Source organism: Cnephaeus nilssonii (genome assembly GCF_951640355.1).
Source record: "Cnephaeus nilssonii genome assembly, chromosome: 1".
Lineage (NCBI taxonomy): Eukaryota > Metazoa > Chordata > Mammalia > Chiroptera > Vespertilionidae > Cnephaeus > Cnephaeus nilssonii.
Genome location: NC_137072.1, coordinates 117,573,522 through 117,588,379, shown reverse-complemented (window position 1 = coordinate 117,588,379; position 14,858 = coordinate 117,573,522). Strand labels below are relative to the sequence as shown.

At 67.4% G+C, this 14,858-nt stretch overlaps 1 protein-coding gene across 1 annotated transcript; it reads right to left on the bottom strand.

Moving 5' to 3' along the window:
* Positions 1-2,159: 2,159 nt before the first annotated feature.
* On the bottom strand, positions 2,160-5,246 carry NKX1-1 (NK1 homeobox 1; the record flags this gene model as incomplete). Its single annotated transcript, XM_079774219.1, has 2 exons — positions 2,160-3,013; positions 4,778-5,246. 2 exons carry the CDS (start codon positions 5,244-5,246, stop codon positions 2,160-2,162), a joined length of 1,323 nt encoding a protein of 440 aa, XP_079630345.1.
* Between the last annotated feature and the right edge of the window lie 9,612 nt (positions 5,247-14,858).

Here is a 14,858-nt window from a genome sequence, read left to right as displayed (position 1 = left end):
CGCTGGCGGATTGTTGTGGACACTACATGGGTTCAATTTTGGAATTGTGGGTGGGTGCTGCCTGGGCCAAGACACTCAGGTCCTGGGGTGGTGACAGCCCCCCAAGACACTGACACCAAAGTGGAACCATGGGGAAGGGGGTCACGGATAAGGGGACGGCAAGGCCCCCGCCCGTCTCTGCTTCCAGCTCAGGCCCCGGGGAGCTGGGCAGGCAGGGGGCCCAGGCCCAGTGGGAGCAGCAGAGGAGAGGCCAGCACCCAGCACCGCCCCTCTCCCCAGGCACCAAGGGGAGAGCCGGGGAGCTGGGCCGGAGCCAGGCCTCAGCTGGGCTCCTCCAGGAGGGAGAGGGGCACATGGGGGCACGCCCCACCACCTCCCAGGCCTCAGTGTCCTCCAAGTAATAACCATAGCTCAGAGCCCAGGGGCTGCCCTGCGAGGGCCTGGCACGGGCCAGGTGTGCCCTAGAGGGACTGCCCGCCCCACTCCACAGGGCCCAGCATGTGCACCGCTCAGGGCCCTGGGCCTCCGTTGGGGGAGCTGGGCGTGGACAGAGCACATGGTGGGGGGAGGGCGGGGGGCATTGCATCCCTGGCTTCATGGCCTCCAAGCCGCCCTGCACCCTGCTCCAGGCGGGGTGGCTGCTGGGTCTGGGTGACCTTGGGAGGTCAGCAGCATGAGGGTGGAGGGAGCGTGCGGGTTCAGGGGTGTGGGAGAGGCCAGCGCTGGTGAGCTTCTGTGTCCGGTACACCCTCCCTCCCCTGCTGCTTCTCAGGTGACGGCCGGTGCAGGGGGAAAGGTTGGCCCTGCTGGCTAGCTGAGGTTTGAGCACCCGGAGCCTGGGCTGGGGTCCCCGTGTGCCCGCACCTGGTCTGAGAAGCCCGGCTGAGCTCCTCCCAGGTCCTGGCCTCTCCATCCAGCCTCCCGCCCTGCACTCCCCGCCCCGCTCAGGCTAAGACGCTGATGATTTTATGAGGCCAAGAGCCTTCTGGAAACTTCTGGGGCCCCTCCTGTTAGCCACAGGTTGGGTGGTGCTGAGCCTGCGAGGCAGGGTCAGGCCTCTGAGCTCAGGTCCCCGCCCCGCCCCGCCGCCCCGCAGACCGGGAGAGCAGAGGGGGCTTGGCCGTAGGAGACGGGCGGTGTGGGGGGCAGCGGGGAAGGGCGGCCGGTGGCCGGGCGGGCGGTGGGGTGGCAGCACAGAGCAGGGCGGTCGCAATGCTGCTGCCCCACACCTGCCCTGTGCCCACGGACGATGGGGAGCCGCGGCGCTCTCTCCCACTCCTGTCGGGGCCGGTGGCCGCCCCCGCGGAGTGATGGTGCCCCGGCCACAGCCTCGCCCTGCAGCAGCGGTGCCGCCGGCTGACCAGCTCCCGGTGCCCGTTAGACCCTCGGGCCCAGCGCGGCAGGATCCCTCCGCCGTGCGAGGCTCAGCACGCAAGACCTGGTGGCTCCGAGCCTGGGAGGTGCTGTCGCAGGGACCCTCACCGCCAAGCAGCGTCCCTGACCCCGGAGACACCGGGCCTAGGGCTTCGGGTCTCGCGTGGGGACGTCGCTGGTGGCCACGCGGGCGCACTGGGTGGAGTCGGGCTGGGGATGGGGCTCCCGGGCGGGTGCCTCCACTCTGGAGCCGCAGCTCTCCGTGAGGGCAGCGGCCCGGCCTGGCGCTCAGGGTGGAGGGCGCTCAGGGGAGAGGCTGCGACCCGTCTGTCCAGTCCTCGGCGCACCCCACTCATCCCAGGAGGTCCCCGAGGCTGCGCGGGGATAAGGGGGGGGGAGGGACGTCCCGGGGCCACCGGTCCGGGCGGAGGGAAGGGTCTTGGACGGGAACGCCAGCTCGCACGCGGTAACCTCTGCGCCCAACCCAAGCGCACGGGGTGGGACCCGGCGAGTGTGGCTGCGGGAGGCCGGGCCGCGCCCGATGGAACGAACCTCCCGCGGGCGCCTCCGTCGCACCGAAGCTCCCACCGAAGGGCGGGAAGGGGGACCGGGCGCGGGCGGCGCGAGAGTCGGAGGGACGCGGCGCAGTCTCTGCGCTTTATTGATTGAATCAAGTTCGGCAAAGTGCTTCCCGCGGCCGAGCCGGCCCGACGCGTCCTTTATAAACAAATCTCCGTACCACCGGCTGTGCAGTCAGCGAGCGGCCTCCCCGAGGCCGCCGGCGCTCAGAGGTGCGGCGCGTAGAAGGCGGGCGCGCCGTAGGTCTGCGAGCCCAGCACGAAGGGCGAGAGCACGGCCGGGCTCGACAGGAAGGGCAGCTGCGCGGCGCACACCAGGCCGCCGGGTCCGTGCGCCGGGTACCCCGCCGGCCCGTGCATGGCGAGCGGCGCGCCCATGGGCGGCGACGGGCTGAGCGGGCTGAGGCCGCCAGGCAGCCCCGCGCCCGGCCCCGCGCCCGGCCCGGGTCCCCCGCCGCCGCCGGTCGGGGCGCTGGTGTCGGCGCCCGGGTTCTGCTTCTTCCACTTGGTGCGGCGGTTCTGGAACCAGATTTTCACCTGCGTCTCGGTGAGGCTCAGCGACAGCGCCAGGTTGAGGCGCTCGCACACCGACAGGTAGCGCGTCGCCTTGAACTTGTTCTCCAGCGCCACGAGCTGCTCGTAGGTGAAGGCGGTGCGCGCGCGCCGCGGCTTCCCCGACTTGGAGTCGGAGCCCGTGCGCTTGCGCTTGGGCTTGGCGGCCCCCGCCGCGCCCTGCGGGGCCGTCCCTGCGCCCCCCTGCGCCGCCGCCCCCTGAGCTCCGGGCGAGTTCCCGCGGGGGCCGGGCGCCGCCGCCTCGTCCACGGTGCCGGGCGCCGTCTCGGCCTCGGCTGTGCCCGGGCAGCCCGACCCGCGGGCCGCGAGGCCGCCGCCGCCTCCTCGGGCCTCCTCCGCTCTGTGCGCCGCCCCCGCCTCGGGCGCCCCGTCCCGGTCCTCGTCCTCGTCGGGCGCCTCGTCCCCGCTGTCCGCGCTCGGGCTGCGGCCGCCGCCGCTGCTGTAGTCGTTGGGCTCGGCCTCGTCCGCCTGGTAGGGGTCGCCGGCGTCTGCGGGGGGGACGGGGCGGGAGGAGGACGCACAGTGAGACACGCGCCGGCTTCCCCGCGGGCCCACCCTCCCTCCGCCACTCCCGCGGCCCCGCCACGACGACCCCTTTCCCCGTTTCGTTGCTTCTCTTCCTTTATTCGCTGCCTTTCCCCTTCGCCTTCCTCCCCTGCGCTCCGCCCGCGCCCCCAGCCACGCGCCTGTGTCCGAGCCGGACCCTCGGAGCTTCCGGCGCAGCGCAAACTCGGATGGACCCGCAGGGCAGATTCAAACTTAATTAAACTCCTTTGTGTGAAGCACAAACTAGTGAGGGGCCACCGCACTCATTTCGGCGAGGATGACGTCCCACTACGCAAGGCGCGGGCCGGTGTGTGGGCTGGAGGCTGGAGCCGGCCCCGGGGGGCCTCTGGGACCCAGGCCGCTCGCCTCGGGCCTCCGCCCTGGAACCGGGCCGGGCGGGGTCCCAGCAGCGCGGAGACCAGGGCCGGGGAAGCACCGTAAGCCCAGCCGGTCCTCCCCGCGAGGCCCCGGGGCTGCGTTTTGAGTCTCGAAAATTGGGAAGGAAGTGTCTGACGGGGCGGGTCTGTGCGCTCCCACCACCAGAGGCCACATTACCGAGGGCGAAGCCTGGCAGGTGCCACTCCCACCGGTACCGAGGTCCCGGCTGGTACCGAGACCAGGGAGTAAACCGCCAATTCCGTCCCGGCAGCTCCTCAGGGCCACCGCCGGGGCTTGGCAGTCAGCAAAGCCGATGCCCGGCCCCACCCCCGCCCAGCAGCAGCGGGGACCCTGGGCGCCTTCCCTCCAGCCTCTGCCCGGAGCAGGGTGGGCCGGGAAGGGAGGGGGCTGACCCGGCAGGAGTCTGGGCCTTCCCCGGGGTGGGCTCCGCACGCGGGTGGAGGTGACTCCCAGCAACCCCGGCCGGCCAGGCGGGAAGCGGGAAGGCCCTCCCATCCCAGCCCCACCTGGAGGGGCCCAGGCCCCCGGCCCCAGCCCGGCGCCCCCTCCCCAGCTCCCCATCCTGAGCGCCCGGCGGGACGATGGGCGGAGGAAGCGCCTGGGGAGGGGGCGCCCACAGCAATCAGGAGGCGGTCGAATGCAGCTCTCGGTCGATCGCGGCCCTAATAAGTGTAATAGGTTTTAATCGAGTAATTATCCGAATTTTGACCCTATAATTTAGATGTTCAGGGGGGAGTTTGCAAGGTGCTTGAAAGAGATACGCACGCCGCCGTAATGGGATATCGACCGGCCGGCGCGGGCCGCCCCATTACCGGGCGCTTTCCGCCGCTAAGCACATTTCCCCTTAACTGTAATCGAAGGGATTTAATTGTTTTTCCAGAGATAACCAGCGTTTTGTCACAATTAGTCTGATTTGTCAAAAAAAAAAAAAAAGTGGGGGAGGGAAGGCGGCCTCGGGCTGCCGCGGCCCGGGCAGGGAGGTCACCGGCCAGCGCGCGTCCTCGCCTCCAACTCCCTCCGGTGCTGGCGACACGCGGGGCCGAACCCGGCCGCCCTGCAGCCCCGCAGCTGGACCCGGCCTGGCAGAGCCACCGGAGGCGCCGTTCGGCGCGGGCCCCAGAGTCCGGGTCGGACGGAGGCCGAGGGCGGGCGGGTGCGGGCCCCGCGCGCTGCGAACTTCCCGCCGAGCCTGGGCCCGGGCCGCTGGGCTCGCCGAGAGGGTCTCGGAGCGCAAACGCAGCACGGCCGGTCCCTGCCCCGCGCCCCGCGCCCCGCGCCCCCGACCCGCGCCCGCGGCTCCTACTCACGCGGCGGCTCCGCTCCGGCGGCGGCTCCCGCTCCTCCTCCGGCGGCGGCGAGGGCGCGGTGCCCCAGCTCCTCTGCGCGCGGTGGGCGCCCCGGGGCTGCGGGGACGAGGGCGCACGGGGCCGGGGCGCACGCGGCAGGCGCCACGGGGCCCAGCAGGACGCAGCGGCGTCTTCTGCTGTTGAACTTGTTGGGGTCCAGGATGTCCAGCACCGAGAAGGAGGTGGGGCGCGGCGGCGGGGCGGCGCGGGCGGCCCCGGCTCCCTCGGGCGCCGCGGGCACAGTGTCGCTGGCCGCCAGCGGCGGGGCTCCGGGCCGAGAGAAAGCAGGCGGCTCGGCCCGCCCGTCCATGGCGTCCCGGGCGGCGGCGGCGGCGGCGGGCGCGGGCGGTGCGGGCCCCGAGCCCGGTCCGGGAGGCGGCGGCGGCAGCGCGGGGCCGTCCCCGGGAGCCGCCGGGCCGCTCGCGCTCATGCCGGCCTCCCGCCAATCCGGCCGCTCGGGACTCGCCGGCTACTGGGCTCCCATCTCCGGCGGCCCGTGCGCCCCCGCACGGCCCGGTGCGGGCGGCAGCGGCTCAGCTCGCTCCCGCGCCGCGCTCCGCGCTCGGCCGGTGCTGCGGGTTCTGTCGCCGCCGCCGCCGCCACCTCAGGCGCCCGCCGCGCCCGGCCCGCACATTTATGGCGGCCCCACCGGCGGCGCCCACGCGCCCACACGCCGCACACACGTGCGCCCGCCGGCGGCCGCGGGGCGCCACCGCCCTCGTTAGCGCGCGCGCCTAATTGGCTGCGAACGGTCCGGGCAGAGGAGGCGGGCCTCGCGGGGACGCACGGACGCAGACCCGGCCGGACCGACAGACGCGCAGCCCGGAGCTGCAGTGCCGTCCGCGCGCGGTGTCGCGGTCAGCGGCGCACCGCCTCCCGGCGGAGGGGAGGGGACAGCGGCTGTGAAATAATTGCGGGACCAGGCGGCGGCGAAGGGGCCGCGGAGGCCCGGGCGGGCGGGCGGGCGGGCGGGAGCTTGGAGTCGGCTGGGACGTCCCCGCGCGGGACGCGGCGCCCGCCGGCCTCTGTTCTGGGTCCGGGCGCGCGGGGCCCTTGCGTTCGGCGGGCTCCCGAGGCGCCGGCGCCCCTCGGCGGCCGGGGCGGGGAGCGGGGCCTCCTCTCGGGGTCCTGGCGCGCCCCCTCCTCCGAGTCCCGTGGAGCTCGGCCCCGCCTCTCGCGGCCGCTCCGCCGGGGTCTCCTCTCCCGTCTGGGGTCTCCTTTGCCCGGGTCTCTGCCCCCGTCTCCTCCCGCGCCCGCCCCTTCCCGTCGTCAAATTAGGGCCCTGCTGGTGTCTCCACGGAGGGCGGGGCGGGCGGGGGGCGCGCTTTGGAAGCGGAGTCGGAAACGAGGGGGGCTGCCCAGTCCTCCGGCCTCCGCCCCGCCCCCGAACGGGACCGGGAATCGCAGCCACAGCAGGACCCGCACAAAACCCCGCGCCCTTCAAGTGAGCGGGCCTCGCGGCGATTCCCTCCCCGCGCCCCGGGGAGCAGGGCCCTCGGCCCCGGGGCGTTGTGTGTGCTCGGGACCCCCGGCGGCTGGGCCCCCCGCAGGCCTGCGCCCTCGCCCTCGGGGACCAGCTGTGCGGGCTCCCTCCTCCCGTCACCCCGGCTCAGGCCCACGAGCACCCGGCCCAGGGGAGCCGCGCAGGAGCGGCTGTGTGTGACGGTGTGAGTGCGGCGTGTGCCGGGCGGGGTGCGCGCCGCCTCACACGGGGTCCCCGGAGCCTGCTCCGCGCGCAAGGACGGGTCCTTTGCAATTACCGCGGGCAATGATCCTTTGGAAGCAGAAATTAAAAGTTGGGAGAAATAATGGGGGACCGATCAGCTGTAATTTGGGCCAAGCTCCGACATGCTGAGCCTCAGGGAGGCTGGGACCCGGAGGCTGGGCCTCCCCTCCCCCAGCCCCGCCCCTCCCCCGCGTGCCGGTCCATCCGAGATTCTAATCAGACCCACAACACTGTGTCCTTCCTGGCCAGGACTTGATTATTCTTTATCTTTAAATTATAAATCACCTCTGGGGGAAGGAGGGCGATAATCTCCCATCTCAGGGAGGTAATTATCTCCTTCCCGCCCACCTTCCTGCAGGGGCTCTGAGGCCTCCCCCTGCCCCAGCCTAGCTGGGATAGAGATGTGTCCACCCATTCACACACACACTCACACTCACACACACTCATTCACCAGCGCGCACCACACACGAGCGCACAGTCATTCATGATCACCCAGGCACACCACCTGGGGCGCCTGACCCACAGAGCCGCCCTCCCTGCTCTGTCCGCAGCTCCGGCCGGCCTGGTGCGCCCGCCGGTCCCTGAGTTGCCACTCTGCTCCCCGCTGGTGCACAGCTGCTGGGCGCCCTGGGAGCAGGCCCCAGTGCAGACCTCCGACCTGGCTCCGGGGTCTCAGGGACATAGCACCACAACCCCTCAGGCGCCCCTCCCCTCCGACTCCAGCCCCAAGGCGTCCATCCCTGTGGGCTGCCAGGTAGCCTCGGGCGCACAGGGTGGCCACAGCCCCCACGGGTGGGCGGGCTCCGGGCTGCCCTCACTCCGGAGACACACACTAGATGCTGGCAGGTGAGGAAGAGAAATCTGCTCTCGGGGCAGCTTTCATTCACCGCGAACACCAGCGGTAGTGAGTGCATGGTGAGCATCGCCGAAGCCTGGGAAGTGTGATCTGTGAGGAGCACAATGAAATAATAAACCCTAACGTACCCCACACGCACACGCTCCGCAGGCAGGCACGCTCCCTCTTCCCCAGGAGAGGCGGCCGCTGCCTCAGGGCTCAGGGCAACTTGGAGGAGCGTGGTGACCGTCCTGGTTTGGAGGTACTGAGACACCTCTTTGGTCCTCCCTCTGTCCCCTCCCCCTCTGTGCCCTGCAGCAGGCACACGCTGCAGGTGGGGGGGCAGGGTAGTGTGAGGGTGCTTCAGAGCTACACAGGGGCCTTGGGCCACTTTCCCGTGGGGAGGGGGGACGCTGTGTGTGGACAAGGCCCAGGGCGATCACGGCATCCTCTCCCCCCCATCCCTAAGGAACAACCCAAGGGGGAGGTACGGCCCCCTCCTCTCCCAGATACCCTGAAACACCCCTGCCCTCCCCCCACCTCCACGGAAACGTCTGGGGCGATAAAGACGTCCTTTCCCTCCTAATCACAATTGATTGTCAATTAGACCCTCATTTGTGCAATCTTGGCCCATCTGCCATATCGGGTTATCGCCGCACCACCAGCTTCCCTGGTGGGGCCCCAGGTGGGCACTGACAGGTGAAATCAGTGCTTGAGAGGCGGCGCCTCTGCCTGCCCAGCGGGCAGAACGCACCCCTCCATGGCTGCGCCCCCACCCGCTGCACATCAGTCAAGGCCAGATGGGGTCGTTGGCGGGCTGGGAGAGGGGTGTTTAAGCAGGAACCAACATGGGGCAGGGACAGAAACTCGGGGTGGGGGCTGGCAAAAGGTCTCAGACGTGGCCTGGAAAAGGGGTGCGTGAGGACGGGGACTGTGCGGGAGGGGATGGGGCTCTGGGGAGTTTGGGAGACAAGAGCAGGAAGGGTACCCCACCACCCTAGCCACGGGCTCGCCACGTGTTTCTGAACCCCCACCTCAGTTTTTCATCTGTCCGTGGTGGGGCTTGGATTCCATGTGCTTCCCCTTGAGGGTCACATGGTGACAAGGTCAGAGCTCTCATTGTACACAGTGGAGCGGGGGGGGGGGCCTTCTCCTGCACCTGGAGAGCTTTACTGGACAAGCTGGGCGGGCAGCAGTGGTCAGGGGTCTTCAGGGGCACGTGGATGAGTAACCCCCACTTTGTATAATGTTTGCGTCCTGCAGGCCACACCCCACCCCAGGCCGCCTGGGGTCCTCCTGGCCGCGTGTGAAATACCCATGGACTCCGGGGTCCCGCTGTCTGGACGGGCCACCTGCCTGTGCACCCGGTGCGGAGGGAGGGAGGGAGGGAGGGAGGGAGGGGGGAGGGAGGGAGGCCCCTCCTCGCTCCGCTCCGTGATGAGCTCTTTGGAAAAGGACCTCTGCTTGTTGGCTTCTTCATTCATCTTCTCCACGGAGCACCTCCCCTGGGCCCCCTGGTTCCGTGAGGAAGGGCGCCCCGCACTCAGAACACGAGAGGAGAGCGGGGGTGCGGGCTGCGGGCGGCCCCGTCACCACAGCCCTGGGGACCGTGGGCCCCGCCCAGGCGGCCTGACCCGGCGCGTTCAGCACCACGGACAGCGCGCCCCGTCCGCCCCTTGCGCGCCGCGGACAGCGACACCGCCCCGGCCCGCGCGCTCTCCACGCCCCCCTCCGCCGCCTGCGCCCCGTCTCCTCGTCTCCCCCAAACTCTAGGCCCCCCCGAGGAGGAAGAGGGCGGCGGGCCGTGTGCTGGCACCGGACAGGCCGCCCCCAGGTCGGACGCCCGCCCTCCCCACAGCTGGCCAGGGCGGGTGTTCCCAGTTTCCGCGGCCCGGGTGTGCGTTCTGTTTGTAAGCCGCACGCACCCTGGGCCCGGCCGGCGGGAAGGGGCCGGTCAGAGGCCCCGGCGGGGTTTAAACCTTCACTCGTGAGACAGGCCTGGCCGGAGGCTCCGGGGCTGCGCGCCGCCCTGTGAACCAGGCGGTCACGGTGCCATCCCGGGCGGGGCACAGGCCGGGGCTGCGGGCTGGACCCCAGTGCGGGGCGTGCAGGAGGCAGCGGATCCACGATTCTCTCTCATCACGGATGTTTCTCTCTCTCCCTTCTCGCCGAAATCAGTAAAAATAGATTAAACTTAAAAATAAAACAAAAACAGCAGCTGGAGCAACTGGAGTGGGGCCAGGGGCACCTGACCCCCACCTCAGGGTGCGGGGGGCCGGCCAGCGCCCTCCCACGGCCTCGGAGGGCAGCGCGCGTGGGAGTCACCCCCTTGCACTGAGGAGACGGAGGCTGGGGAGGAGGGGGTGTGCTCAAGGTCACCCCTCGCTGCTCCGCACCCCGCATCGCACCCAGGCGTGTTCCCTGGGCGTCGCCCAGACTCAGGGACCAGGTGTCCCCTCCCACCCCCGTCCCGGGAGCGCTCACTCCTCCGCGGGCCTCGCCCTCAGCCGCTCCCCACGGCTCACCTCGGAGCGGTGGGTGGGGCGGGGCCGGCAGGTAGGCCAGGACGGGGTGCCCGCGGGAGGGGCGGAGCTAGCGGTCGCCAGGGCGGCGGGTAACCTGACCCAGGTGGAGGGAGGGCTGAGGGGAGGTGAGGGACGCGGGAGGGAGCGGGGTGGGCTCGGGGAGGAGGCGGGGGTGGAGGGGGGCAGTGTGGGACCGGTGGACCCCGGCGGAAGTATACAGTGGTGCTCAATAAGGGAAGCCCCGCCCGGCAGCGCGTGCGCACTCAGGAGCGCCTGCAGGGCCCGCTGGGGGTCCGAGGGCACTGCGTGGGGGGGTCGTGCCGCGTAATGAGCTTAATTGAGGTTAATGCCTCTGGCGCGGCGTCCTGATGATTAAATTATTATTATCACCCGCATGAATCATAATTAGGAGGTTCGGTGGGGCTCGGGGAGCCTCCGAGGAGCGGCTCTGGTGCGCGCCCCGCCCCGGCCGCCCCGGCCGCCCCTGGGGAGGGGGTGCCCGCGGGGTGTGTGCGCAGAGCGGGGTGTGTGCGGGGTGGGCGTGTAGGAGGGCGTGCCCGCGGGTCGGGGTGGGGGTGGGGCGCTGGGCTGCTGCGCGCTCCCACGGGTGCGGCGATGGCGGCTGTGATGGGGCGACTGGGCAGGGAGGGGCTCATGGCTTTGAGTTCCCTCCACCCCACCCCACCCTTCCACGGCTCCCTCCTGCAGGCACTCGCTTTGTGACCCCCCACCCGTGTCTGAGTCCCTGCGAGGAGCTGCCTCCAGGGGCCCCTCAGTGAGTGCACGTGGGCGGAGGACGGGTGTCCCTGTCTGCCATGTGCACAGGAGGCGTGTCAGCCCCTGTGTGCGTCTGGGAGTCCATGTCAGTGTGTGATTGTGCACTGATGTGAGCCCAGCATGGGCTCCTGCGTGTGTGCCTGTGTCCACGTGTGTGTTTGCCTGAGTGTGCCCGGGCGTCTGCATGTCTGTGTGTGACCGTGCATGGTGTGTGGCTGTTGTGTATCCCTGTGTGTGTGCCTGTGTCCGCGGGTGTGTGAGTGTGTGGGTCTCGATGTCCACTCTCTCTGTCCATCTGTGTGTGACTGCAGGGTGTGTGGGCGGCACGTGCCCTGTGTGTGAGTGTGACGGGTGGATCTGTGTGTGTGGCTGTGTGCCAAGCCTGGGCTGACTCGTCTCTGCAGCTGTGTGCCGTGGGACTGCGGGGGGGCGGGGGCGGTTTCGGGCCCTAGGGGTGCAGCCTGGGTGTGTCTTGTCTGTGTGAGATGCTAAGCCCCTGGGCCCTGTCTTTCTGCGGGGGAATCCCTGGGAGAGACAGCGGGGGCGGGGGCAGTGCAGGGTGCCCAGGGCGAGAGGAGTCACCCTGACCGCTGGCCCCTGGCCCGAGAGCACCCTCTCCCTCCCACTCCTCTGTTCAGTCCTCTCTGCTGCTGAACCACATTGAAGGGAGAGAAAAGGAACCATAAGATCCACTGTGAGCCGCGCGGAGGTTTAACGATTTCAAATGAGCCCGGCGTGGGTGAGGCCTGACAGGCCGTCAGGGTGGCAGATGACGGCTAAAATTACCCGGAATCAATATTCTCGCCGGGTGTCCGGGGCTGATAAGCGCCGCCAAGACAATGTTGACTATTAAAGTCGACAGCTTGAGATATTACACTATTAGTTATGCTATTTTTAATAATCTATAATATTTGGGCTATAATTAATTAATTATACGGGTCAGATAATATCTCGGGCTGGAATGAGGTCTGAAGGACCTATTACGGTGGTAATGAGAAAGGAGAAATCTAATCTGAGGACAGGTGCTGTGAGGGCCTGGCTCACGGGCCTGGGACCCTGCCTCCGCCTGCCGGCTTGTCCCCGCCCGCCGGGCCCCAGACCCGCCCCAGACAGCCCAGTGCGGGGAGCCAGGGAGCTGTGGGGTCCCACGCAGGGGGGCTGCTGTGTGGCTGGGGGTGGGGTGTCTGCACGTCCCGCTGGGCCCAGGTGGTAAGTTCCTGCCACCCTCTACCCGCTTTCCCACCTTTCTCTGAAGTGACGGGGGGTGGGGGGGTCCCCGCTTTGCGATACTCAGGGCATGCACCCCAGGCCTCCCCTCGAGCCCCTCCAGAGTCTCCCCAACACAGAGAGTGAAACCCAAGCCAGAAGCTGTGGCTGAGAAGCTCCCTGCCCCCACCTCCCACCCCGCCCCCACCCCCTCCTCAGTGCCGCTCATTTCTCTGCTGGAGCCCACACCCAGCTTCTGCCCAGGACTGTCCCCAGATGCAGGACGGCTCCCCTGCTGGTGGCAGGAGGGAGTGGCCCACGGGGTTCTGCTGCTCCTGGGAGCAGTGACCTTCGGTGAGGACAGGGTCCCGTGGGTTAAACCAGGACACACGTGGCCTGAGTGAGGGCTGCTGGGGTGGGGGGGGGGCGTGGGCGCGGCGTCGGCAGTAGCTGCCCCCACCCCGGGTCCTGCTGCAGGCGGCGCCTGGGGAAAATGCAGCCCCTTCTGGCACCAGGGCCTTTGCTAAAACCACAGGACCAGCTGGTGCTCAGGAGGGGCCCCCAGAGGGCAGAGGGCAGAGGGCAGAGGGCAGAGGGCAGGGGGCCAGGGGAAGGTGGGACTTGGCTCTCCGAGCGGCCTGGAGGCGCTGGGCTGTGGCTACCAGCTAAGTCCACCTGCCCAGGGGCCTCGGCTCTAGACACCTGGTCCTTGGCTCTGTGCCGCACTGACAGGGCCGCGGGCCACTGCAGCCCCCTCCCTGCCAGCCAGCCCCAGGCCTTCCCCAGACGCCCCCCTGGGTCAGGACGATCCTGTTCTCCTGCGCGTGGCTGGGCTCCGTGGGCTGACATTCTGTGGGAGGTTTTGCACAGACGGCCAGGAGAGGCCTGCTCTGCGGCTGCTCGCCGTGTCTGCTCTGCCTGCTGCCGGATTCGGGTAAAGCGGTAAAGCGGGCCTCCAAAGCTGACGCGGCCCGGCCGTGTGGCTCAGTGGTTGAGCATCGACCACCAACCAGGATTCTGGGTCAGGGACACGCCTGGGGTGCCGGCTCAATCCCCGTGTGGGGCGTGCAGGAGGAAGACGATAGATAAAAAGATATTTTAACAAATAGAGAAATATTTTTAAAAAACTAGGTTGGAAAGGGTTAACTCTTCTGTTTTCGTAGAGATTATGTAGAATTGGTGTTATTTTTATCTTTAAATATTTGTTTATTTATTTATTATTTATACTTTAAAAAATATTTTTATTGATTTCAGAGAGGACGGGAGAGAGAGAGAGAGATAGAAACATCAATGATGAGAGAGAATCATTGATCGGCTGCCTCCTGCACGCCCCCCACTGGGGATGGAGCCTGAAATTCAGGCATGTGCCCCTGACTGGAATCGAACCCGGGACCCTTCAGTCTGCAGGCTGACGCTCTATCCACTGTGCCAAACCAGCCAGGGCAATATTTTTTTAATTTAAATTGAAAAATATACACTGAGTGGCCAGATTATTATGATCTGTGAACGCATAATAATCTGGCCACTCAGTGTATATCCTAGATAATAAAAGGCTAATATGCAAATTGTCCCCTCGACCAGGAGTTTGACCAGCAGGCAGGCTGGCCAACCACCCATGTCCCCTCCCCCTGGCCCGGCTGGCCGGACCCCACCCATGCACGAATTCATGCACCGGGCCTCTAATATATATAGAGAGAGAGTGGCCAGATTATTATGCGTTCAGAGATCAGAATAATGTGGCTACTCAGTGTATATTGATTTTAGAGAGAAGAAGGGAGAGGGAGAGAGAGAAAAACATCAACGATGAGAGAGAATCATTGATTGGCTGCCTCCTGCACACCCCCTACCGGTATCAAACCTGCAAACTGGGCATGTGCCCTTGACCGGAATTGAACCCGGGACCCTTCCGTCCGCAGGCCGACGCTCTATCCACTGAGCCACACTGGCTAGGGCCCCCTCGGCTGTCCTGTGATGACTGTTTCCGTGGTATATCCTACATCCTTTACCTTGAGGCGCCGTACAATTACATTTAAAGTGGATTTGTGTGGACAGGACGCCACGGGACTGTTCTCAATCCTGTGCAAGAACTTCTGCCTTTGAATCGGCGGCTTAGACCACAGACAGGGACCGTCCCCATGCGTGTCGGGTCGGCTCTGTCGCCGTGTTACCCTCCCCGGGCGCCTGCCTCGTCCCCTCTCCCGCTTCTTTATAACACCTTCAGCGTCTCACTCTGCCTGGTCAGCCTGCGCCGCCTCCTTGTACGATATCCTTAGCGATTGCCGAGGAGAGCGCGGGGCGGACACCGAGCTGGTCGCAGTCTCCTGAGAATCAGTGTTTTGCCGCCGCACGCGGGGTGCGGGAGACTCGGTGCCCAAACGGCCGTCACCCTGGTCTGTGCCTGTCGCCGTCTCATCACGCCGCCTGCGAGCACCCACGTCCCCTCGAGGGCGTTCCGATTCCTGCTGTAAAGGAAGAAGAAATAGGAGTTTCCCCGGCACCCGAGGTTTCCGTGGCTTCACTCCGGACGCCCCGTTCCCCTCTGAGGCGGACCCGTGAGCCTCTTCGGGGCCCAGTCTCTGAATGGCCGAAGACGGCATTGTTCTGCCTTCATCTCCGAAGGGTTTTCGCTGGGCGTGGGTTCTGGGCCCTGAGTGATGGAGGTTCCCTCGGCTGCTGTCTGGGCCCCTCTCTGTCTGGGTGTCAGTAGTTGGGGTCCATTTCTGGGCATGGGGTTTGGTTTTGTTTGTTTTTTAGTTCATCTTCTTGGAGTCCACTGAGCTTCTTGAATCTATAGTTTTGTCTTTTACAGATTTTGGAAGTTTTAGGCCGCTATTTTTTCTTCTTACGTTTACTATATTTGTATTGCTTTCAGAGAGGCAGGGAGAGGGAGAGAGAGAGAAACATCCATGATGAGAGAGAACCACTGAGTGGCTGCCTCCTGCACGTCCCACACGGGGGATCGAGCCCACATCC